Source organism: Telopea speciosissima, chromosome 1 (assembly GCF_018873765.1).
Source record: "Telopea speciosissima isolate NSW1024214 ecotype Mountain lineage chromosome 1, Tspe_v1, whole genome shotgun sequence".
Lineage (NCBI taxonomy): Eukaryota > Viridiplantae > Streptophyta > Magnoliopsida > Proteales > Proteaceae > Telopea > Telopea speciosissima.
In genome coordinates this window covers 21,826,250-21,852,685 of record NC_057916.1, presented here as the reverse complement: position 1 = coordinate 21,852,685, position 26,436 = coordinate 21,826,250, and the positions used below count along the sequence as shown (strand labels likewise).

Sequence of the window (26,436 nt, the reverse complement as noted above, 5' to 3'; positions counted from 1 at the left end):
AGTACATAAGACATCAAGTCAATAACAAGTTAACAAATAACAACTTACGAGTTACGATTTAAGAAGATGATATCAAACATTCCAAATCACAATATGTCAATCACCTTCAAAAACCAAGCAAAAGTGCAAAACCAGAGCTGTTTCTCAGTCTCGGTCGACCGAGACTGATGAAACATGTTCAGTTATATAAAGCAATTTCTCGAGAAACTCGAAATCTCACGAAATTTTGAAAAAATCTTGAGACATCTCGAAATTTCGAGAATTTCAATCGAATTTTTGTATTTTTTTTTATTCGAGGTGGCATTTTGTTTCGAGGAGGTCGAAATTTCCGAAATCTTGATTGAGATTTCACGAGATTTTGAACTATGGTTGTGAGAAATGACATTTTAAACCTAATAAGAATATATATAACATAGGTCAAATTACTGTTAAAAGTTATAAAAAAAATGAGAAGAATGACAGAACTTTAATATGTAACAATGGAGGTTAGTAGCACGTTTACAATTTTCTACAACTTTGAGACCCTTTTAACTCATATATCATGCTCATGCTCATTCTCTGTTAAAAATTAGTCAATGAGATGTCTGAAGAGCCCTTTATAATATGGACCAAACCAAATATCAATTTATTGCTTGCCAAGTGGCAAGTTGTTATCTAGGAAAGCTCACCAACCCCTTAGGTAAAACATTAAAAGTAAAGCCCAAAACCATCAGGAATCAAGATTATGTTTACTTCTGCTGCATGTAAAACCATCCAATTGGTATGTTTTCAGGATTTCAGCTACCTGCTAGCCCTCTTCATCTCCTAAAGCTATTACATTCTGTTGGAATATGTACTCCAGAATACCCCCAGGGTATTCTGGTCCTTTTGGGGTAGTTTTTATGTTATTAAGTGTAAGTCGACTATGTGGGTTTTAGTCCCACATCGCCTATTTTAGTCTATTGTAACTTTCCCCTCTATTATAAACAGAGGGGCTTACCTATCAATTAATACAAGTCATTATTTTCTCTCATTCTCTCTTTTCTAACCCACGATTTTTCCAACATGGTATCAAAGCTAGTCTAATCTAGGTTAGAAAAAGAGAAAAAAAAACCTACTCCTTCTCTTCAAGCGACTTCTCCCTTCTTCTCCCTTTCTCGGCTTCTCCTTCTTCTGTTTTTCTTCTTCTCAACCTTGCAAAGGGGCAGCACTAATGAGGTAAACACAGTATATCAATGATTTAGTTGCTGCCCCCCTCACTTTCTACCTTTTTTATTAAAAAAAATTCTATTCGAAATCTGTTGGAGCCATACCTGCGATTTGGGATTTTTCAGAATTTTTTGGAGATCGACTTCCTATTACTATTGAAGGCTGACCTTCCACCATTGGAGCTCCCTATGCACCCTTCTCCAGCCCCTTTCTACCCTATTCCATTATCCTCATTCCCCGTTTCCTTTTTCTCCAAGCTTTAATTAATTCCAGCCACCATACCCTAATGGATCTCAACTTGTCAGGGTTTTTCAAAACCCTGACTCCAATCGATTTTTGGTGTTTCCTTTTTCAGATGCAGCTGATCTTTTGGGGGTGATTCCCTATTACTACAAGCCCTACTCGGCCTAAGTTTGGACCCTTTCTGATGGCTGGATTTGTTTCTACAACAAAAATTCCTTAACCTGCTAATTTGGTTACCTGCCAAAAACCCTGACGTTCAGGTTTCAGTTTTTGCTAATTTTTGGAGGGCTGATTACTCCGACTTCAAGGACCAATCGACCTCAATATTGCACCTATCCAAGTTTTTTGAAGACCCCTACCCCAATCGATCTCTTCTTTTCAGGGTTTTCCAAAACCCTAATAAAAATCGATTTGGGTTAGAGATGTTTGCTACTGTTCGAGTGCTTTGGAGGTGATTCTAACATTAAAAGAGAACTCTCCTTCATCAGTTCAAGGCTTGAAGAAGGTCCTTTATGTTGGTGTAGTGCTGTAATGTTGCCCTGCTCTACTTATGCGATTTTTTGGAGTCTCTCCCCTTTGAAGATCAAGTCTCACTCTTACTGGAGATTGATTGTTCACCTTGGAGGTTCCATTCTAGCAGCCTTGGTCAGCATCTATTACATGTCTACATCAACAATTACAGCCCCCTTTCCCTAAGTCGATCTCAATTTCAGGGTTTTCTAAAACCCTGACAACAATCGATTTTAGGGTTAGGGTTTTCCTATCAAACTCATATTTTGAGGAAAGTCTTATACATATTAGAGGAGTATTCAACCCATATTTCAGCATCATTCATCAGTTATTTTTGGAAAAAATTCAGGTTCATTCTTGTGGCTCGATCTTTCCAATTATCAACCTATTTTCCTTGTTCTTATGTGGCTGGCTGCTTCAACTACCTATGGACCTGTTGGGTTATTTAATCTATATTTGCTGGTTTTATTGAGCTTTACTACATATAGTGTTGGTTTTATTGATTGGCTTCTGTAAGCATGACTGGTTGACATGTTACTGCTGCCTTTATGTGGACTACTGTTGCCCTATTATTGAGACTGAGTATCCTACTATTGGAGATCGAATTTCTTTCATTATTGAAAACTCGTATCTACTACCCTGGAGATCAGCTTATTTGGGATTACAACAGTGTGTTCCAAGGTTATTGGTTGCAACTACGAACCTATTCAGTTATGTGACGCTTTTCTGGTTCATATCCGGCTCACTTTGAGAGCTTGATCCTAGCATTGTTCACAAATTCAGATCTGATCCAAGTTTTTTGTTGAAGCTTCTTACATCCATTGCTGTCCAAATATCTTCGTCAGTTCTATTTAGCATGTGGGAGTTTATAGTTTGGAATTTTGCACACTAGTACTTCCTTGTGTGAAGATCGATCAAGTTTTTGCAGAATGGTACCTTCTCCTTCTACAAATTAGACCTGTTTTTTTAATTCAGATCTGATCATTGGAGATTGGTGTTTTGGACTTAGTTTGATCGATTGAAAGAAGCTTGTAAATTACTGTGTTGCTTTGTCCATGGTTCATTATCCCACTGCTTCTTTTCACTTCACCACCTCCCAAACCATTCCTTTGGCATATACCCATAACCACCTTGGAAGTTTATGGTATTCTCGAAATTGCCATTTCTTCTCTTTCCATTACCCTTGGCAACTTTTGGAAAATTCTGGAATATTATGTTTTTGCCCTATCTCTTACGTCATCTCTGTTATGTCCACGTGTACTACACGTGAGGGGGGGATTATGTACAGTATACTGCAGCCATTGCAGAAAGCAGAACTTGCAGGAAAACTTGGTGCAAAACATAGAAGATCAGAGTTTTCACCATTGCCAATGGGTATCTACTTTGTTATTGGGGTGAGTTTGCCGTAAGGGGGAGATTGGTATTAAAGTATTGAAGATGTTTGGTGATTGCCTGCCTATATGAGGTTCTACAGTTGGGTTGATTTTTTCCGCTGCTTGATCTTTTCTGCTGCTTATTTATCTGCTCGCTACCCTAGTTACTTATCTTCAAGATTATCATTCATCACTGGACAGCAATAGAAGATTGGTGAAAACTGCCTTTTTTGGAAGACATTCCAATCCCGGTTTACTGATCAAGTCTGCCCAAGTTTTGAAGATCTATTATTTTCAAGTTCTTAAAGGTTTATTTGGGAGCTGCATTCGTCTTGAAGCTGGATTCTGCTACAACTTATTTTTTCCCATTTTGTTCAAGTTGGGCATTAGTACCTTGTATGCGCCAACTTGAGGGGGAGTGTTAGCATTATTATGGAGTTCTTTTTTTCTTTAGTTCAAGCTGGATTTTCTTTCTTTAATTCTTTGTATAATCCAGCTTGAGGGGGAATGTTGGAATATGTACTCCAGAATACCGTGGGGGTATTCTGGTCCTTTTGGGGTAGTTTTTATGTTATTAAGTGTAAGTCGACTATGTGGGTTTTAGTCCCACATCACCTATTTTAGTCTATTATAACTTTCCCCTCTATTTATATAGAGGGGCTTACCTATCAATTAATACAAGTCATTATTTTCTCTCATTCTCTCTTTTCTAACCCACGATTCTTCCAACACATTCCATATAGGAACATTAAAAAAAAAATCCCAAGTAGTACGATCTTCGAAGCTATGAACCATGCCTTATTTTAAACCCCCCCCCCCCCAAAAAAAAAAAAAAACATGCATTATGTAGTGGAAGAGAAGTTTCAGCTAAGATCTGGCATAAAACAAACACCATCTCAAAGTTAATATCCCTAATGGCCTAAAACAGTGAAGCATTTCCCACAATAGCTACTAATCCCTGTATATAAGAGACTACAATGCTAGAGAAATGGATTTCATCAGCTGTCATAGGTTGGGCAAAACAATGGTATTGTAAGAGTCGATAAACAAAGTAGAACCTAACTTCAAAGATTCAATAGTTTCTTTTGGTCATCGGGATAACGCAGCAAGATTCTTTTGTTGGCAAACTCCATTAGAAGAATGATAAATGGGATCATTTACTTAGGCTGATAATTGAACTGCTTACATTGCATTACTCCCAATACCATCCAATGAGACAGACTTTGACAAATCAGCCAAATCCCTTGATAATATGAGGACAAAACAGTCAATAAAATCTTGTTTTATTTTTCTTTGTTCTTAGCTACTGACCTGCCTATGCAAATGGATAAGCAAAATTAAGCACTTTAGGGATGAAACATTTGAAATAGAAGGTTCTAAGCACTAAAACAAGCTAAACCCATTATATCATCCATGAACACCTCATTACCAAAACTTCATAGTCCAAGCTCCAAGTGGGGTCCAAAGATATGAATTGTACCTTGGCCCTCCCATTCAATATGAAGGCAGGAGATGAGTTAACCCACAACAAATTCTCTCTTTTATGTCTACACTATGATCCGATTTTACAATAAAAATCATTTACCAAAGAAATCTAAATAAATTTTTAATTACCCAATCTCCTAAATTTCAACAAAAGTGAAAATTTTTGGTGGCAACTAATGAAAACAGAATAGGTGATCGGTCTTTGGAGGATTCTGCTTTAATCCATAAAAGTTGTGCATTATGACATGTGGATTGATCATAGCAAGAAAATTCTCAAAACTTGTTCTCATTTTATTCCTGAAATTATCTCTATAGAAATAGTTATCTTCGATATTCCCCCTTAGGTCATCTCGAGGGAAATGTAAGGTCAAACATATCCAATGCAACAGAAAACTTATTCAGAAACTAGGAACTACAAATCTATGACATCCCAACTTTTATCTAATATCCTAAATTTCAACAAAAGTGAAAAGGATTGATGACAACTCATGAAAAGAGAATCTGTGATCATTTCTATGGTGGGTTCAGCTTTTATCCTCAGAAAGTTGGTTATGGTATGTGGATTCACCATAACAAGAAGAATTTCCAAAATCTGTAGTTCACACTCCTTCCTAAAAATCTCCAAACTGATCACAACTTCATCTTTGATAACCCCCTCAGATAATCCCAAGGGAAATGGAAGGTCAAGCATTTCCAACACAACAGAGAGAGAACTTATGCAGAAACTGGGAACTAGAAATCTATACTTTCTGCCATGTATTAGTATTTGCCAATGGATTCCCCTCAAAAAGAGATTGGCATCTCAGCATATCATTGGAATCTTATCAGTGCTCAATTAGTTGCATTATCCATGGTACACTTCCTAGTTCTGCACTCATGCATGAATTACAAGGAATAGGAATAGACATGGGCTGAAAGTCACATAACCGGATGGCCGCATAAATATCATACTGCAACAGATTCTAAACAGGCCAAGGAAAGCAAAACAAACTTTGTAATCAACCAACAATCGTAGAATCTTTTGTTTTTTCACTTATATAGAGCTGTATCAACTAAAAGAGACGAGCCGATCACTGATCAGCATTTTATTAGCCTTTACTTATACATCTCTCTACGATGCCTTGCCACAATAAGAATATCCCATCCCATAATACATCATGTCAGATATCTTATTGTCAGCCTACACCAAACCACCAGCTTTGCCTTTACCACATTAAAGTTGGGAAACAAATGAAGCCAAGGAGTTGCTTATGGAGCATAGTCATAAAATAACAAGACTTTAGGGACAGGAAAGCACTCGACATTGTGTATGATGATAGAAAATACTTACACGGGGTTGAGATAAACTTCCCCCCACCCACCCAAAAAAACGAAACTATTAAGGCTCACTTTGGTTCAATTTCAATTTTGCATTTAGGGGGTGGTTTCAATTTCTTGGGGAGTTTGGTATGATTTTTGTACTTCATTTTTATTCAATTGTTCATATTATTTGGTAACTTTTATGGTTTATTTGACCAATGTTATTATAGCAGTAATAACCAAAGTTTAAAGGTAGTAATAGTCACAGGCGGTTTGCCAAAGTTTCAAGGCGGTTTGCTAAAATTTAAAAGCGATTTGCTAAAGTTAGGTATTAACAAAAGTATATGACGGTTTGGTCAAGTAAAGGTTAATATCAAATTTACTGTTAGAAGGACATTCATAAGCAAGCTGATCATAAGATCAAAGAAATGGCCTATACGGAAATGCTATTTTCATGGTAGTATCTCAAGGCGATTCATGTTAGTAAGTAGACATTTGCTTGTAGTTTCATTTCAAATATTTTACCAAAAAAAAAAATCATTTCAAACAGAATTTTTCATGTGCCGAAACAATTCTCTAGATTTTTTTTTGGTAGAAAGAGGTTATTCATTTATGCACGCCCAACAATGTCAAACAAAGAAAAAGGAAATACATAAAACAGATAGAGGGCATGATAAATACAAGGTATGGATATACATATCCAAAACTAAGGAAGAAATTGACCCGATCTCACATGCCATTGACATCATCCAAACTAGAGGTTGGGACACAACCACTTCCTAGAAAATAGGCTGTAGCCTATGCTAATTTTACGTGCATGCACTAATGTGCCAATAGAAAGGGCCCCATTTGTGGATATGGCCATCCGCGACCAGACGAATAGATGAAGAGGGAAAGGAGGGGAAAGAAACAACAGGGGAGTGTTGCGCGAATTCATCGACATCATCTTCATCGCGAATCCTCTTCATTGGCTGAGTCGGTAGTCATGATGGAGAGGCGGTGATGAGGTGGTGAAAAACAAACAAACACGCACGAGGAGAGTACAACACGCAGAGGAGCGATTGAAGACCACACACTAATGGCGGAGATAGTTCGTGGACGGCGCGAAGAGGAAAAAACCTAAAAACTAAGCTAAGGAGCAAAGCGAAGAAACCCTAGTTGTCCGCCATTATGACCAATGGTTTTAATTATCAAAGATATTTTTAACATTTAACATGTGGTACGGTTAATCTAATCCTATATCTATCTATCTGTCTGAATGCCCTTCTCTTAATTACATATTATACGGCAATAGATTGAGAAGGTTCTGTTGGATCAGCCATGATATTTCACTTGTCTCTTGGTTGAATGTGATTGGTGATCATGGTAGCATCTTTGCTGATGTGGAGAAAGTGGATTGGGGTTATCCAGTAGATGTGGGCTTAATTAATTATTGGGTTAGTCAGTTATTGGGAGTCTACGTATGAACCGGTTTTGTTTGTCACACTGAGATAGGCCAGCCTAACTCACTGTTGAACTGTGATTAGGGCTGGGACAGTATTATATATATTGGTCTTGGATCCTTGCAGCCTCCGTCATATTTTTCTCCTCTTTCTCCCTCAAAGAAGAGACATCTAGAGTGACAGAAGGCTGAAGAAGACTCAGATCTAAACTGAGATTGTATCTAAGTTGTAGTTGTTAAGTATTCGAAGAAGGTTTTCTTGATTATTCATCACCAACATACGCACAGAGCAAGGTACATTCAATCCTTATATTGTGCATATTATTTATTGTGTTCTAGGTTTCTGAATGAAGTTAGGGTTCTAATCTATGTAGCTTTTTTGTTTCCATACGCATTTTTTCAGAGAATTGTCTAATCATCCGATTCTCCACTTTTTCCCCTCTTTTTTCCTTAACTAGTCTGATTCTCCACTTTTTTCTTCAATTGCCCCCTTCTCGTCTTTCCTTAAAATCCCTTTTATGTCCTTTTTTTTAGCACTTTCAAAAGGCAACCTAAAGGAAGCCTTACGGTTCATTATTTTCCTCCTAAAAAATCATAGTTATCACGGCAACATTGGAGAGGGTCTAAAATCAAGGTGGCAAGGCGCCTACCTAGGCAACAAAGGAGCCTAGAAGCCTAGGCATCACCTTGATAACTATGTTGAAAATGTTTTTTTGGGTGTGCACTGATTATCCTCTATTTATCTATCCTCCTCCCATCAATCTAATCACTCCAATCCTGATACTGCTCGCATCCTGCTCTTTTTCCTTATTTTTTTATTTAATTACAATCCTTTCATGGGTTCTGGATTAGAATCCTAACTCCATACAAAAATCTAAAACACGATAAATAATATGCACAATTTAGGGACTGAATGTACCTTGCACTGTGCATATGTTGGTGATGAATAATCAAGAAAACCTTCTTCGAATACTCAATAGCCACAACTTGGATACAATCACTGCTTCGATCCGAGTCTTCTTCAGCCTTCTGTCATTTTAGATATCTCTTCTTTGTGGAAGAAAGAGGGGGAAAATATATAATACTGTCCCAACCCTAATCTCAGTTCCACAGTGAGTTGGATTAACCTATCTCAATGTGCGACGAACCGAACAGGTTCATGCGTAGACTCCCACTAACTGACTACCCTAGTAATTAATTAAGCCTACATAAAAACTTCTTACATTCTCCTATTTGGGCTATATTAATTACAAGATTACCATTAACTAGTGTGGCCATGGAATCTTACAACAAATAACCGTCACAAAACTTTAATTTAGTTAATAAATCTACTTATGCCAAACAATAGCAGAAAATATCCCTCAATATACGCCATACAACTTTGTATCTTTACAAACAAAAGTCTACTTAACATGAATCGCCTTGAGATACTACCATGAAAATAGCATTTCCATGTAGGTTTTTTTCTCTGATCTTATGATCAGCCAGCTTATAAATGTCCTTCTAGTATTAAATTTTCATATTAACCTTTACTTGGGCAAACCGCCATATACTTTGGTTAAAACCTAACTTTAGGAAACCGCTTTTAAACTTTGGCACATTGCCTTGGCAAATCGCCTTTGGCTATCACAACCCAGAAACTTTGGCTATTACAACCTTAAAATTTTGGCAACTATCGCCTTAAAACTTTGGCTATTACTATCTTGAAACTTTGGCTAGTATCACCATAACATTGGTCAAATAAAACCATAAAGATTTATCAAATTAAATGAACAATAGAATAATTCTTCATAAAAATAAACAACATAACCAATGTCAATCAAAAGTGTGCCCAAACAAATAGGCTAAGGTTCTAAATAAAAATAAAACAGTCAATAGGATATTAAGCTCCCACTAACCAAGCATATCAAAAGACTAAATTATACCAATGTTAGAAACATGACCTTTGAACACTCCCATTGGTAAAGCCTTTATAAGATCTGTCAACATTCTGTCAGTCACAATGTGTTCCACCATGATATACTTCTTATTAACCTTTTCTTTTACTAGGAGATGTTTGATCTCAATGTATTTGAAACTGTTGGATTTCTCATTCTTTAAAAAGAATATAACTGAACTGTTATCACAGTACAACATCATAGGCATTGGGATAAAGTGCACAACTCTCAACTCAAAAATAAAACTCATCCTTCATGGCTCATCTGTCATAGCAGGATCAGTAGGCAACATAGTTGTCACGACGTCTAGGCTACCCAAGGCACTGGAGAGGGTCAAAAAGTAAGGCGACACCAAGTAAGAAACCAAGGCACCCAAGTCGACCAAGGCGTCTGGACGCCTTAGGTGTCCCCTCGACAACTATGGTAGGCAAAGCTGGCTCATAAGGTAAATCTAGAACCGCCTCCATTACATCACCAGCAGGATCTGGCAATGCAATTCCAATAAAAAATAACGACTCATCTGAGTGAAGAGTCTCAATAGGAATTTCAACACTCACTTCCTCGAACACTAGGTTACGAAGCTCTGAAGGCGCACCAACATGTCCACTGAACTTAGCATGACTAGTTTCAACAATCCTATAACAGAATTAGTATAGTAAAACATGTAACCTTTGGATCTCTTTGGATAGCCTACGAATAGCAACTATCGGTCCAAGGGTCACAAACTTTTCATGTGGATTATACAATCTAATTAAATAAACCAAATAAGAATTACAATCATTACTACATTCTTATCCTTTGGGCTAAGAATGCTCTGGTCCACTTATTAATCCGCATTTACCGCAAAAAGAACAACTTTCGAAAATCCCATCACCTTTGGGCAGAAGGAACCTCTAAGTTATTGTCCTCCCCAATATGTGTTTCCTTAACTTAGATGACATCACCTTTAGGCAAATGTCACCAAGTTTGTTGCTGAAACGAAACCATAAAAGAATAAGATGTGTCACTTTGGTGGATTCCATCCAACCCTTTCATAGTTTCCCATAAAATATACCATGCAGCTAAACATGTGCGAAAACTCTTATTATACAAGACAAACACATCCAGTTTAGTTTCAATCTTAATGGGTGTTCCAAATATGGCATGCAAGCATAAAATGCACAAATTTTCTACAAGGAAGTTCTAAGAACCCTAACCATGCTCCGTTACGTGCTACTGATGCTCTTGCCTTAGTTGTACGACAGTTGACAAAAGAACTTGCGACCATGAAGAGAGAGACGCAAGAGATGAAAGAATCTACTAGGCAACAAACATTGGAGAGGAATACACGTTATCCTCCTCGTCCACCTTAAAAAGTTCCTCATCAACCAAACCTGTAGGAAAACAATGTTGCTAACTTTGGTGCTAGACGATAAGATGACAAGCACAAAGTCAAATTGAACCTTAAAGAATATTATGGGAAGGCTGATCCCATTCTCTTTTATGGCTGGTTATGTGAGATGGATGATTATTTTGATTGGTTCGACTTGACTAAAGAGTGAATGATAAAGCTGGCCCGTGCAAAGTTGATTAGAGCAACAAGAGAGTGGTGGCAAACTTATGAAGAAAAGCTATGTTGATATCATGACAAACCTACTACTTGGGAGGAGATGAAGGACAAATAGAGGAAGAAATTTCAACAGTTGTTGGCGCTTGGTTTGGGCAGCCTTCAATTTTAGTGTCATGGTTGGCATATTGAGTGGATTAAATACCAATGGTTTTCCCTTGAAATCAAAGAAACATTGGTTCTTGGTCCCTCCCACCAGCACAGTATTGTCATACATCCACGGTCGTCCAAGTAAGGCATAAGTCAATACCATTGGGTATGACGTCGCACCAAACATCTTCATATTCTCCCAATTTTTCAGTGGTACCGAACATCGTTGATTTACCTCTAAAGTGTTGTTGAGTAGGGAAACTTTATAAAATCGTTGATGAGCCTATATTTTAACTTTCCTGCTATGACAATGGCTTGAGATACAACATTTACACAGCTTCCACTAACCCTGATCACTTGTGATGTCAAAGGTCCATTACCCATTTAAGTATAAGAACTACAATGTCAGCGCCAATCCTCACCTTTTACTTCTGCAACTAAAATTCTTTTCACCACATTGACTTCAGAGAACTCTTCAGTATCATCATACAAGAGGTTATCATCATTGTCACCATCAAGGGCTGAATTGACTGCCCAATCATCATCGAACTGAGGCTCCCAAATCTGTACATCGGGGTTAACTTCCATACCCACAATGACTGAATTTAGTGTCTTCATGGCTGGCCACGGTAGGCTCTAATACCAAAGAATGTAGGATGAGTTCAATTAAGAACCTCTCTATAGTAGGACCGATGATAGGTTGCAGCAAAACATCTAAATAGCAACAAAATCAAAATTAGTAACTTAGAGAATAAGAACCAAACCAGCCAGCAGAGGTTCACCAAACTTGGACCAAGTGGAGATGGTGTTGAATGGATCTTATGCTCCAAAATCAGCCAATTCTGGTGGCTGAAGGTTGAGATATGAGAAACCAGCCTTCAAAATAGAAGGTTAATGTAGAAACCAATCCGTCCAGCAGTTGGGGAAGCCAAGTACAATCGAATGGAGGGCAGAAGGTAACCTCGAGATGCATCTCCAAAGGATCAAAGGTTGCTGAGTTCTGGAATCTCGAAGTTACAGCAGGTCCTAATGGAGAAAATTGAGCGGCAGAGGTTGTAGGCCCTCAGTTGGTGATGTAATCGACAGCAGCAGTGTTGGTTGTTGATCAAGGTTGCAATCAGACCTTCACAGATGTAGAAGCAGCAAGGGTTTGCACTCACAAAGCAATAATAGCAGCAGGGGATCGATTTGAGATAGGAGGAAGAATATAGAAGAGAAGATAGGATGGGGATAGGGTTTCGGCTCTCTCAGCCCTTCATCCTCTCACCAGGACAATAATAATGCTCAAAGCAATATTGGATTCATCATCATAATCGTTAGGGGGCTCCTAAGAGCTCATACATATTTATGTGCAGCTATTGCTTGCCTTACAAGTGAAAGAAAATTAGAAACTTACAAGAAAAGGAAACAAACTGAAAATAGAAACTTAAACCTACTTTCTAAATCTGAAATTAAAAACTAAATTGAGCTACTGTTGCTTAACTGACAACCACAAAATATCTAAGGGAACAATTCTGAAAATAGAAACTAAAATAAATACAACAAACTCAGCCTTAATAGCAGCAGGGGATCGATTTGAGATAGGAGGAAGAATATAGAAGAGAAGATAGGATGGGGATAGGGTTTCGGCTCTCTCAGCCCTTCATCCTCTCACCAGGACAATAATAATGCTCAAAGCAATATTGGATTCATCATCATAATCGTTAGGGGCTCCTAAGAGCTCATACATATTTATGTGCAGCTATTGCTTGCCTTACAAGTGAAAGAAAATTAGAAACTTACAAGAAAAGGAAACAAACTGAAAATAGAAACTTAAACCTACTTTCTAAATCTGAAATTAAAAACTAAATTGAGCTACTGTTGCTTAACAGACAACCACAAAATATCTAAGGGAACAATTCTGAAAATAGAAACTAAAGTAAATACAACAAACTCAGCCTTATCCCAAATTAATGGGGTCGGCTACATTGATCCAAACAAACAAAGTAGGTAAAACTGAGGTCTAGACAAAATAAGGGAATGAAGCGATGGAAAAAGAGGGCTGGGGAAATGAGATGAGAAGTGGAAAATGGAAAATGACAAATAAACAATGGAAAATAAAAGAAAAGTGATTGATAAAAGTAAGAGGAAAGAGGCACAGCGCAGCAAGTCAGGAGAATCTCAGCTAAATAGGGCCTGCAACATGGATCCTTGCACTCCAATAGGCTCTATCTGAGGTCATACATGGTAAAAGACCTAGACTATGCATGTCCTTCCTCACAATTTCTCCTATGGTCATTTTAGGCCTACCCCTTGCTCTTTTAGCTCCTTCAATCGGAATCATATCACTCCTCCTTACTGGGGCGTCCCTAGGCCTCTGTTGAACATGACCATACCACCTCAAACGACTCTCTCTGAGCTTGTCATTGATCAGAGCAACTCCCAAGTCAGCTCTGATACGATCACTCCTTACTTTATCCTTCCTTGGTTTTCCACATACATCTTAACATCCTCATCTCTGCCACACATAGCTTCTCAATATGGCACTTCTTACTTGCCCAACATTCTTCTCCCCCATACATCATATCCGATCGTACAACAATCCTATAGAACTTTCCTTTTAAGCTTTAAAGGAATATGTCAATCACACAACACTCCAGACGCACCTCCCCACTTCAACCATCCCACTTTACTTCTCTGTGAAACATCATCTTCTATGTCACCTTCTTTATTTATGATTGACCCCAAATATCTAAAATAGTTACTTTGTGGTATCTCTCTTTCCTCTATTCGCACCATGTCAACAATAAAAACTTCCTTCTCTTGCTATCTTCAATAGGGCACACAGAATCTCAAATATTTCCTTGGCCCTCCCTCTCCATGCAAGGTTTATGGACCCATAGTACTGTTCAGGTGAACAGTAACTTATGGTACTGTTTACGTGAACAGTAACTTTTCCTAAAATTTATTTCTGTCACTTTGTTCTTCATGCTTCGATCTACATCAAACCTGCTCTAATATCTGGATAATATTCTCTTCCATTCTCCCTCCTTAGAATGATTGAACCACAATAACAGAAAACAAATAGTAGTTATCGCTAAGGGTGTCAATGGGTCGGGTTGGGCCGGGCCTGCCTAAACCCTGACCCTGACCCTAGAGGCCTGACCCTGACCCAACCCTGGCAGGGCCAAGAAACCCTCAACCCTGACCCGACCCTGCCAGGGTTTTCCTTAACCCGGCCCGACCCGACCCGACCCTGATAGGGTCGGGCAGGGTCGAGTTGGCCCTGATTGACCCTGACCTTGACTTTATTTATTTATTTATTTATTTCTGGAAATGGTTTTTCTTATGCCTGTAATTTTTATTATGTCAAATTGATCAAATTGTAATTTTCTAGGATTTGTGAGCATTGCAAGTAAAATATTTTGACTTAATTTGAAGCAGTAAAAATGAATAGCTTATAAACACGGCACTCAATGAATCTCGTTAGATTGTCCTATGGTCAATCTCTCGATAAGGCACCAATCATGTTACATTCAAACACCATGACCGATCAAAAAGCCAAGTAAGAGAAAGAAACAGGGCAATAAGCTCACAATACTCAAATTAAGATCATTAAAGCCTTAACCAATATAACATCTTATACAAATAGAAAAATTTCTGAGTATAGAGTCTGAGTAGTTCATGCCAAAGATACCCAAGGTTAAGACCCACTCCAATCCACCTCTCGTGAAACCTTATGAAAGCAGGATTCATACTACATCATAACTCCAATCCACCTCTCTTGAAACTTTATGAAAGCAGGATTCATACCACATCATATCATTATTTAGTGTTGCATTAAGCTGACAAAAAACAGGGGAAGCATCATCAATCTCATGACTGCGTAACCATCACACTAACCCGAAGGTCAGGTTACTAAAAGCCACACAAAAAAATATTCAATAATCCAAAATAAAGAATGATATGAAGAAGGGTATTAGAAAAACAGAGGAAGAGTGTACGGAAAGGGAAGGGAGGGAACCATGGAAGAAAGAATGGGAATGGAAAGGAAATCTATTTGTACGGTAATGGATACAGAAAATGGGACATCTAAAACCTAAATCCGATATAACCGATCAGAAATAGGTAGGGGATGATGAGACTTGACTCTTTGAGTCTTCATATGGCGACACTTTGGCATTCTAGGTTTTTGATTGTTCTGTTAATCTAATATAATGGAAGAAGAGTTGGGCTCACTGGGTCGAGTTACAGGCTCCAAGAGATGCTTTGATCCAAGAGCTAATATAATGGGAGAAGAGTTTGGCACTTAGGCTCACAGATTCGATTTTTTTTTTTTTTTAATATTTTCTTGATACGAGAAAAAATTGGAGAGATATAAAGAGAAAACGTCATCGACATTACCTGAGCGAAATCAACCCGTCAATCACTTGCAGAAGCTAGATGCCGCCGCTGCTATGGAAGAGATAGAAGTGCCGCTGGGAGTGAGGGAGAGCGGAGAGGTACAACGCAAGCTGCTGGATTGCCGCTATGAGTGAAGGAGAGGAAGGTCGTAGGTTGTTGCTTACCTCTGAAAACTTTGGTCACCGATTTTCGCCGTTGTGCATGTAGCTTTTGGTCAGCCTTCTCCTCCAAAGTCCAAACGAGAACGATAGATAAGGCTAATCCAGACATCGCAGAGGGAAAGAGATAGGGTTTCGAGACAGCGCATGAAGGGAAAGAGAAGGGAAAGAGATGGGATGAGTGAAATGTGAATCGCTTTTAGGTTTTGAGGGTTTTTAGTGTTTTTTTATTATTTTTTGTTAGGATAAAGAAGAATAAAATATATATAAATGTCTATATATCTATATATTGTATATATAAAAGCATATATATATATATATATATACTTATAAACAATTTAGGGTCGGGCAGGGCCGGGTCGGGCTCAACCCAAGGCCTAAACCCGAACCCGACCCGACCCTGCCAGGGTCAGGCTATTTCTAAACCCTGACCCGCCCTTCGGGTTGAACAATCAGGGTCGGGTCCGGGCCGAGCTCAAGGCGGGTTCGGGCCGAGCGGGCTTTATTGACACCCCTAGTTATCGCTTGGTCATTTCTTTAATTACTCCCTCCAGCCTTCTAAAATTCTTATTAAATCTACATTTTGATGTATCCCACTCCATACTAGCTTATATTTCAACCTTTGATTCTAAAACACCCCTTCATGTTTTAACATGATTCAAGTATACTCAGATCTAAACCACATTAAATCCAAATGTTCACACAGTCCAAGCAAAGCAGGCTTAGGGCGTGTTTGGTAACGTTCAGAACGCTGTTCAGAACAGTTCTTTTGTTCAAAAAGAACAAAAAAACATCAAAAAGTGTTTGGTTGTGCGGTTCGTTTTTTCGTTCTTTTAGAACGAACCGGAGATTATTAGCACCAAAAGAACGTTCTTTACAGACCGTCTCAGAGATGGTCTGCAAAGAACAAGAACGAGTTGAGACGGACAAAAACCATCAAAACCCGTGGTTTTCGAGTTTAGACGAGAAAGTTCATCTATTGCTCTGCCCGTGGAAGTTTGGAGACGACGAAGGAAGGCATCTCGCACTCTCTGCAACCCTAGGTGAGATCTCTGTCTCTCTCTCTCTCTCTCTCTCTCTCTCTCTCTCTCTCTCTCTCTCTCTCTCTCTCTCTCTCTCGCTCTCTATCTCTCGCATGCTCTGCCTCTCTCTCGCTGTTTCCCTCTCTCTGTTACTCTCTCTCCCTCTCTATCTCTCGCACTCTATGCATCTCTCTCTCGCTCTTTCCCTCTCTCTGTCTCTATCTCTCGCACTCTATGCATCTCTCTCTCGCTCTTTCCCTCTCTCTGTCTCTCTCTCTCCCTCTCTATCTCTCGCACTCTATGCATCTCTCTCTCGCTCTTTCCCTCTCTCTGTCTCTCTCTCTCCCTCTCATACTCTCCCTCTCACTGTCTCTGTGACGATTGATCCAATTTTTTTCCCTATTTTGTCTCAAGAAGTGGATTAGCACCTTTAATCAGCACCCTTCAAACGAAAAGGTATGGATCAGCACCCCTTTGTTTCCCATTTTGTCTCAAGTAATATTATATCTCAGATCTGAATTATTGTTGTTGTTGTATATGTTATCTGCCCATGTTAGCGTTTTTTGGATGAATGAATGTGTCTATTTTTGGGACTGTTTTCTCTAATTTTAGTTTAAATTACAGTATATTTATTACAAGGTGTTTAATTAGTTTACTTTGTTTCTGATAGTTTTGATCTTCGAAATTTGTCTTCTTTGAACATACTAGCCACTCTATCCTTGAATCTCATCTGATTTTGTTTTCTGAAATTCTGAAAATAAATAACAAACCATTTGGGTTGGGGCAGTACATAATCCGAAGGGCATAACCGTCCATTGGTAATGGCGATTAAAAGGAGTGGAGAAAGCTGTGAGAGGTTTGGAATCCTCAGTTAGCTTAATCTGCCAGAAGCCAGATTTTAAGTCAAACTTACTATAACACGGTGGATGAGAACGTCTTTTCGCGGAATGAAGTATCCGTCGAAGACAATGTGTTGGTTTAAACGTTTGTAGTTTATAACCATACAGGCTTTGCCACATTTTATTTCCGCATGATTGCGAACCATAAAAGCAGGGCAGGAGTGGGGACTTGTTGAAGGTTCAATAAGTCGGAGTGCCAATAATTCGGAAATTTGAGTGTCAAATTCTTCAATATCGGCTTTGAGGTAGAGGATGGGTTTAACTTTTTTTTTTTTTTTTTTTGGTAACTGGATGGGTTTAACTCGAATGATCTTGTTTGGAGCATTGAGTTGGATGGAGCACCATCGAGGGCTCTTGTCCCACCAAAGAAGAGGTTCTTCACTGAAATTAGGAGTCAACAAGTCAAGAAGCCAATGGAGAACGGCAGTTTTGACAGAAGTTGGCCAAATAACGGATTGTGTAATTTGTTGAATTACAGAGGTTGTGATCCGTTGAGGAGTGAAGGCTGAATCATCACAGATAGATTTGTGAGAAGTCAGTAAAGGAAGAGAAATATCACCAGTGGGATGGTGAATTTGAACAGAGGAGGAATGCAAAATGAAAGGCAAATACTCATGGAGAAAGTTAGTGCCGATTATGAAATCACCATGCATATTAGGGAAACAAGTAATTTTGGGAATCAAAAATTCCTTGTTAGCGAAGAAGATTGGGATATTATGAGCTCTGTACTCAAGGGTCGTTGTTGGACCAGAAACGCCACTAATGTAAGTAGGCTGTTCCATTTTTTCCCAAAGATAACTAGGAATTGCAGTTGTCTTACAAATGCATCCGGTAGCACCGGTATCCAGAAGGACATCGAGGTTATAAGGTTGGAATCCAGGGAAGTCAAAACGTCCTTTAACATAGGTGTAGTTTTTAGGGTTTTGATTGGATTGGAAGAAGATATCGTTGTCTTGGGTGACATAACGATGGAAGATGTTAATGACAGCAGTAGAGTCTGTGTCATCAAAATCTTGTGCTAGGGGAGCTTTGAATGCTCTAGCAGAGGGAGGTATCCACTTAGGATTTGTTCCAGAGAGATTGCGAGGAACATAAGAGGAAAATCGAGAAGAAGATCCAACGGCAGAGGAGCCTGCTGAGGCAGTTCTAATCAAAGGGGTGGTGGCAGTCCGAGGTAAAGAAGGACTAGGACCAGTAGAACGTCTTCTGAAGTAAAGGTTGTTACCAGAAGCTTGTAGTTCAAAGGTAGGAGGAGGAGGAGCAGCGATATTCTGAGGAGTATCTAGAATATCAGATAGCATCCATTCCGTAGGGAGTTGGATATCATGCCAATCGAGTAATCAAGGTTGGATCTCGTGTTCGAAAGGATGGGGTTCGAAAAGTTCGACGAACCGTTTATCCGGGAGGGGCAATAGTTTAGTAGAGGTAACATTGGTTAACTCATGTAAACATTTCCAACTAACAGCAAGATTATGGCTGTCAGCTTTCATGCCAGTCCATTAGGTCTTAATTTTAAGAACCACGGAATCACAAAGATTTGGATCCTGGACAGAGAGAAAGAAGTTGGGTCGCAGTTTGAACCAAACTGAACCATGAATGAGGTTTGACTCGCTCAGTACTTCCATCTTTTTTTTTTTCAATTGCAAATTGGGTTTGAAGATGCCGGTCATGTTTATTAAAGGTTTGATTGCCCCTAGAGATTTTAGAAGGAATTTCTCTAGAAGCCTTGTGATGTATCTGGTATTGTAAAAGGGTATCTTGGAATTTTTGTTTACAACGACAGGTACTAAATGCCAGTGGATGGGAGAGCTTAAATTCATTGAATTACTTTCCTCCTACTCTAGATTATCAAAAAAGCATCTCAGTGCACGAGGCACCTGCTACTCTAGATTAATAACGAAGAAAACTATTTTAGTTCTATATCCTTTTGATGGAATCCGCGTTTTATTGCCACAAGGATGGCCTTGCATAGTTCTTTAGGACTCTTGTTCAGTACTTCTGTTCTCCATATCTTACATTCTTCAAACTTTAACTCTTGAATTTAGGGTTACCTTTAAGGTGTACCACCCTTTAAATTTTCCCACTGAATTTCTCATGCAACAACCTAGATCTCCCCACTGTACAAAGATGCTAATGTCAACTCTGCTATTAAGCCTATTAGTAGTAGGCTGTAACTCAATTTAAAGCTTCCATAATCTAGAGCAGAAGATAAAAGACAAAAGAGGGGGGAGTCTTGTTAGAACTGAAAATTGTGGGTCATCCATGAGTTCATTTATGGGCCCAAAAAGGGCTGGACATTCAATGGAGCCTGTTAAAGATACATACATGGGAGGGTAGTCTTAGCTAAGTAATTTGGGATTTAATTGTTATATTGTTTCTCTTTCCTATTATAGTTATATTTCAGTTTCCTATTGTAATTAGGTTCCAGGCTTAGCTAGGTAAGAGGTGTTAAGAGTCCTATTTCCTTTGTAACTCTTATTTGGCTTTCTAAATATAAAAACATGAAGGCTGGTATGATATACACACCATCTATCATCCAACTCTCTTCCCATCTTCTCTTCTCAGTGATTGTACAACTCAGAATAGATAAACAAGATTGAAATTCAAGCAAGAACTATTGGAAACAAACAGTGGTATGGACAGTTTTGTTGTCTATATGCAGGAGCTAAAGCAGGCCAACGGATTTGAACCTGAATGTAGGAAATAATATTCTGACCTATAGAATCAATGAGAAGAACAGTGCACCACAGGGGGCTGCAGAAATCAATTCTAGTTGCAGGAAACAATAAAAGGAAATTTGTAGGTGGGATGGGTCGTTTGGTTACTTTGGTATACTATAGGTACATCGTATAATATAATTTATGGTTCAGTGTTGGTGTTTCACCTGATGGTATATTCTGCATGATGGAAAAACAGGTTTAAAGTTGAATGAAATCTATATAAAAGTGGTGTTACTGTCTGGTTAGGAAACAGTATGTTGATAGACAAAGTCCTTATCAACTTCCTTTTCTCTTTATGACTACAGAAAACACCATGCTAGTTTTGGTCAAGGCAACCCTAAGGAAAGTTCAGATTCCAATCCAAAAGGCAGAATCGCATATGGACACAACCAGCAAAGTAAACTGGTGATATCTCCCAAACAAGAAATCTGATCAGATTCCAACATTATTTACTTCAGATCTGTCCATCAGATTTGAGCCAAAATTTGGGAAACCATTCTTCTCCATAAAATTGACCTTCGACCAGCTTTTGGACCATATCTGAAACTTTGATTTGCTGTTATTAAATTTATTTTTAAATCTGGCTTCTAAATCTGTCACTGTGAAAACCATCCAAGAGAATTTGAAACAGGTCAGATTTTAATAAGATATTGATCATGAGATGTGATCTTCAGCCCAGAAGGACTTGATTGGATGATATTGATCTGGGTATGACAGGGGAGAATGGTTCAAACTTGAACTTTTGATTTCTTATCTGGGTACCCTAGGGGGACTATCATATGATTGCCCTTTAAATTAAAAGTTGATTCAACTTTCATATCCATACCTTTTCTTCCTTTACTTTTTTCCACTCACATAGGAGAAAGGGGATTGGGGAAGACAAAGAAATGACTGAGAAAGGAAGCAATGAATGGCAGGTAAGAGCAGGGCCCATCTATGTTATCTCTTAGGACCAATTTCAAAAGGTTCTGGCATTGGCACCACCATTTTTCTGTTTGTACTAATTGCCTTTTCTTTGAAAAACAAAAAATTTATTTACTTCTCATGTCCAAAATAGCCAAGTGGTTCAGTTAGTTAAGATCATTCAGTCTATGGAATCTCTTGGCTTTCTAGAATCCAAAAGAATGGAGAAAATAATTTGGTTTAATCTGTTGTGTTAATTCATTGACAACTTGATGGGCCTTTAGCTCAAATTGGTAGAGCACTTGGAACATGAGCATGTTCCAAGAGGATGGTGGTTCGAGTCCACCAAGGCCCTCTTTATTCAACTGTTCATAGCATAGTTAGTTATGCCACTAATCCACTCAAGAACCCAATTTTAATGGCATCTTTGAAATTTGACATCTTTTTATACTTACTTTGGTTATGTTAATGAGATATTTTAATTTTATGCTAAGGTTGGTAAGAGAAAAGGATTTTACAAGTCTTTTTTTGGTATAATTGACAAAGAAATGGCATTATTGTAATTAATATCAAATAGGGAAGAACAGATTTTACCAAACACCATTTTCGTTCTGAACAGTGTTCTTGAGAACGTTACCAAACGGTCATTTTCGGGCTCAGAATGCCGTTCTAGACCAAGAACGCAAAAGAACGTTTCTAGTCAAGAACGGGCGTTCTTTGTTCAGACCATTACCAAACGCAACCTTAGGGGACTACCCTTGATTCCAAACCTAACCCACTAAACCCACCATCTACCCAGCAATACATAACTAACACTGCCTAACGTAGTTATCAAGGAGGCAAGGTGACCAAGGCGTTTGAGAGGGTCCAAAATCAAGGTGACACCAACAAGGCGTACGCCTAGACTCCCAAGGCCCCCAAGGCGACCAAGGAGCTTGGACACCTAGGCGACACCTTGATAACTATGATGCCTAAACTAAAAATTAGAATGATAACTCAGTCACTTGACATGTTATTGGTTGCTACAGGTGGTGTTTTCTAACCCAAGCAAGTTTATGGAATAACTAGGTACCCATTGACTACCCCACAAACAACATAGGACCTGTACCAAAACTCGACAGTTAGTTGGTTGCTATAGGTGGGATTTTAATACAAGTGAATTGATGGAGCAACAAGGACCCTATTCAAACCCCAACATATATAATAGGACCTATATCTGCAAAATCAACTCATTCATAACTAATGCAAACACATACAGATTCAACTGAACTGTGGTGCAATACTACAGTGGCTGAAATCCCAGTCGTCTCTCCCCCACTCTTTCTAAAACTAATTACATTCCCTTGACAGATATTTTTTTCCAAATCAACTTCTTATCCATCACCATATCTTGACATAATTTCGCCCACAAGAAAAACAGACCACGAAAGGTTCTTTCTTCTTTTCTCAGAAAAAAAAAAGGAGGGATCCTCCTCAAGTCCCTATCTAATTTCAACTTAGCAAAATTATCCTTCCTGCCCAACATCCTCCCATAGGAAATTATTCTCGTATTCTCACGAGCCTCTAAACATCCCCCACTATGAACCTTGAAAACATAGAGGGGGTAAATCCAGTAATTTGAAAGATTTAATGAGCATAATTACTCTGGCATTGAAGAGAGGTTACAATTCTTTTGCATTATCTTACCTATTTCTTTTTAGCAGTAGTCCTTTAATTATTTTGGGAAATGGCAATGCTTTATTCCACATTGGTTCACGTATAGTTGCATAAGTCTTAATATTGTCTAATTTACTAGTTAAGAAAGGCATGTAAAAATTTGAAATCCTAGAATAATCACATAAATTTATGTAATCCTAGGTTCAGTTACATCAGAAAGGAAGAGTCATTTACTGAAGAAGTTCCAACAAATAGTTTAGAAGCCAGAACAAGTTCATAACGTGACAATGGATTGCATCTACCAGGGCAAGAAATAGAGAGAGATCCAACAACCAAATTAAAAAAAATGCTGTTTCTTGAATCTTGATTACTGGACATAGCTAGCTAGATACCTACTTGTACAAACAGAATGAATAGGCAAGAAATCAGCAAGCCAGCTGTTCAAAAGATCCTCAAAAGTGTTCACGGGCCTGCATATTATAAGAAAGCCTTATCAGAAATAAACTTTGAAATACAGGTTTCATTCAAAAGTACCCAGCTAGAACTACAAAATCAATCGATATCTGAAAAAGAAAAAGAAGTTCACTACAAGGTTTACCCCCTTTCTTGGTAATCACTGCTGTTATTGATGTTTTTTCTTATTTTTAGATTTTGATTGGATTTTTCCATATGCCATAAGCCTTGAATGGGATAGTTTAAGTTCAGCATGACGACGCCTTCTCCTGATTCCCTTGGATGTACCCACTTCACCATTCAATTGCACTGCTTCCTCTTGCTCCTTGGAACCTGTTGCTGAAGCTATTGTGAGATCACCAACCTTTGACCTGTGCTTCATGCCAGCCTTCTGAAGATTCACATTTTCTCCTTGGAGAAGCAACTTATTCTTCATTTTCTGCTCATATCTCTTGATTCTGGGTATCTTCCATTCCCTTTCTTGGTAAGGAGCAAGCTTTTTCAAGGAAACATACTGATTCAAATCCTTGTCATCCATCATTAAAATCTCAGCAGCACTCAACCCATATCTCTTAGATGGAACTGAAGCATATTTGAATCGTGTCTTTATGTCCCCTATTGTATCTTCATAATCTAATTTATAGTACTCATCCCATGCTTCATCCTGAAAGGCCATCTCCTGAAGAGAGATTTTACGCTTCCTCTTGCGCTTACCTCCTTCATCCAACTCCTCTTCCTTTTGGTCCTGGTCATCCGAGCATTCAACATCTATGGTGTCAGGTTTGGATTGCAAAGCCTTCTCCCTAGCTGCTAAGAAACCCTCGGCAGAACCGCTTGAATCCCAACCTTTTGGAAGTCCAAGCAACTCATCTTCTTTCTCAAAATTGGGCTTCCTAAGATCATCATCATCTTCATCCTGATCACTGCAAAAATCAGGATCCACATCCTCCGCCTCATAATAATCCTCATCAAACATTTTTTTCATCTTCCTATCAAACTCCTCAGGATCGAAGTCTTCCTCTAGATCATCTTCATCCAATGTACAAGCCTCACCTTCAGCTATTCCTGCGATAGACCGTATTTTTTGGAGCTTCTCCATGATTTCCTTCTTCTTCAGATTCTTTAAGTGTTTCAGTTCTTCTTTCCTCTCAAGTTCCGCTTGAGCCATCCTCTCCTTCTTGCTCTTCCTTTGCAGTTTCCGGGCATTCTCCTTTTTTCGAACTGAACCCTCTGTGATTCGCGAGTGACCCAACACGCGGTCCCCAGCACCCTCCTCATAACGGAAGTTGAACTCTGCCTCGTATTTCTCTTGCTTCTCTATTTCTTCCTCATCTTCGGAGACTCCATAGAAATCTCCATCAGAAGGCTTGGTGCTTTTATCATCCTTGTCAACCCACATCTTGTTCAGGAAAAAATTCTTTAAAAACATCTGTTTCTCATCCAAATTTTCGTCCTTGCCGAAATATTCATCAAGCCTCTTCTGGATTTCATCATCACTGCCACCTTCCGAATCTTCCCCATCCACACCCTGGTTTCCCTTCTTTTCCATGAAGAGATCTCCGTCATCACCATCCGAAGCCTCTTCGGCAGCATTTAAGAGAGCCTGTCGAAGCTCCTCCTGTGTTTCTGTATAGCTTTTCACACCCGAGTGTGTGTTACGTTCTTCAAACTCGGGTCCCTCTTCAATCAGATGTTTCGCGACAACGTCCTTCAAATACATAGGCTTTTCTCTTGTCGATTTGGGCTTCTTCTCCTCCCCCTCCTCCTCCTCTTCTTCTTCTTCTTCTTCTTCTTCTCCATCGTCGTCGTCTTCATATTCGAAGAGCTTCGCATCTTTCTGCTTGAGAATCGGATCCCTGTTCTTAACCTTAATAAGGGCATTTAAGAACTCTATATCTTTTTTACCTGAAACGATCAAATCTTCCTCGTCTTCGGATTCTGAAGAACTATCCCCGGAGTCTCCAGCGAGCCCTTTCTTCTTCAGCTCTTCCAATCTCTGCAATTCCTCTCTTTCCTTATTGTGCTCAAAACGACGAGCAAATTCTTTGTTGATTTCGATCTTAGAATTGTTATCATCATCTGAACTACTCCCTTCGAATAAGTTCAACCCCATTTTCAGGGACTAGTGATCCAATCCGAACCCTAAACTTGCAAACTTCAGGAAAAACGGTTCGAGAAAACCCTAAACCCTCGCATGGGTTATTCTGATTTTCATGTAAGACGATAGTCAAAGTAGAGTGTTAGGATCAATCCTAACCATTGGATGTACAAAATAATTTCAGGATTGATTACAAAACTTTTGGTTACCTGGGTGCCTCTCTCTTTGCAGTGTTTAACCCACTTGAATTCACGGATATCATTGTAGGGGAGGCCATGGCTATAAGAGAAGGTTTGCTTGAAGCATTATCTGAAAGCATCTATTCCATTATAGTGGAAAGCGGCAACCAGGAAATTATCAATTGCTTACATAAAGTCTCTTCGGAAGTGCCACTGATTATTCGTTCAATAATAACTGATATTAAACACTTGATCTCCTATCTTGACGATGTTTCTTTTCATTTTATTTTAAGGGATGTTAACACTGTTGCAGATTCCCTTGCTAGGAGGGCCGTAGTTTGGCCCAACTCCGATCCCTATGTCTCTATTGACTGTATTTCAGAGACCAGGAGTGTAATCCGTTCCTTTCAATAGATTTTGTTTCTACCAAAAAAAAAAAACTTTTGGTTGAAATTTATCATTTAGTTCATTACATGATTTTTGAGATGCGGTATCCTTATATTGCCGAGTTTCAGGTCAAGCTATAAATTTGAAGAAATCATCTTCTCGTAAAAAATTAAAAAAAAACTTGAAAAAATCATTTCTAACATTTAAAATTCACATCCAAAATTGAAGAAGTGGATTTCTAAAATTATAAGTTTTACATTATACGCTTTATCCTTATACTGCAGGGCTTCAAATCAAGCTATTAATTGGAAGAAACCATCTTTGACATTTAGTCCAAATACACATCCAAAATTGAAGAGGTGGATTTCTAAAATTATAAGAATGCCCTTTGATTCTGGACCAAAGA

General features: G+C 38.7%; 1 protein-coding gene across 1 annotated transcript; it reads right to left on the bottom strand.

Annotated features, from left to right (window-relative positions):
• Nucleotides 1-23,069: 23,069 nt before the first annotated feature.
• On the bottom strand, nucleotides 23,070-25,541 carry LOC122648510 (protein KRI1 homolog). Its single transcript, XM_043841715.1, has 2 exons — nucleotides 23,512-25,541; nucleotides 23,070-23,383 (listed from the first exon to the last, which is right to left on the bottom strand). The coding sequence occupies exon 1, from the start codon at nucleotides 25,477-25,479 to the stop codon at nucleotides 23,536-23,538; it is 1,944 nt and encodes a 647-aa protein (XP_043697650.1). The 5' UTR covers nucleotides 25,480-25,541; the 3' UTR covers nucleotides 23,070-23,383; nucleotides 23,512-23,535.
• Between the last annotated feature and the right edge of the window lie 895 nt (nucleotides 25,542-26,436).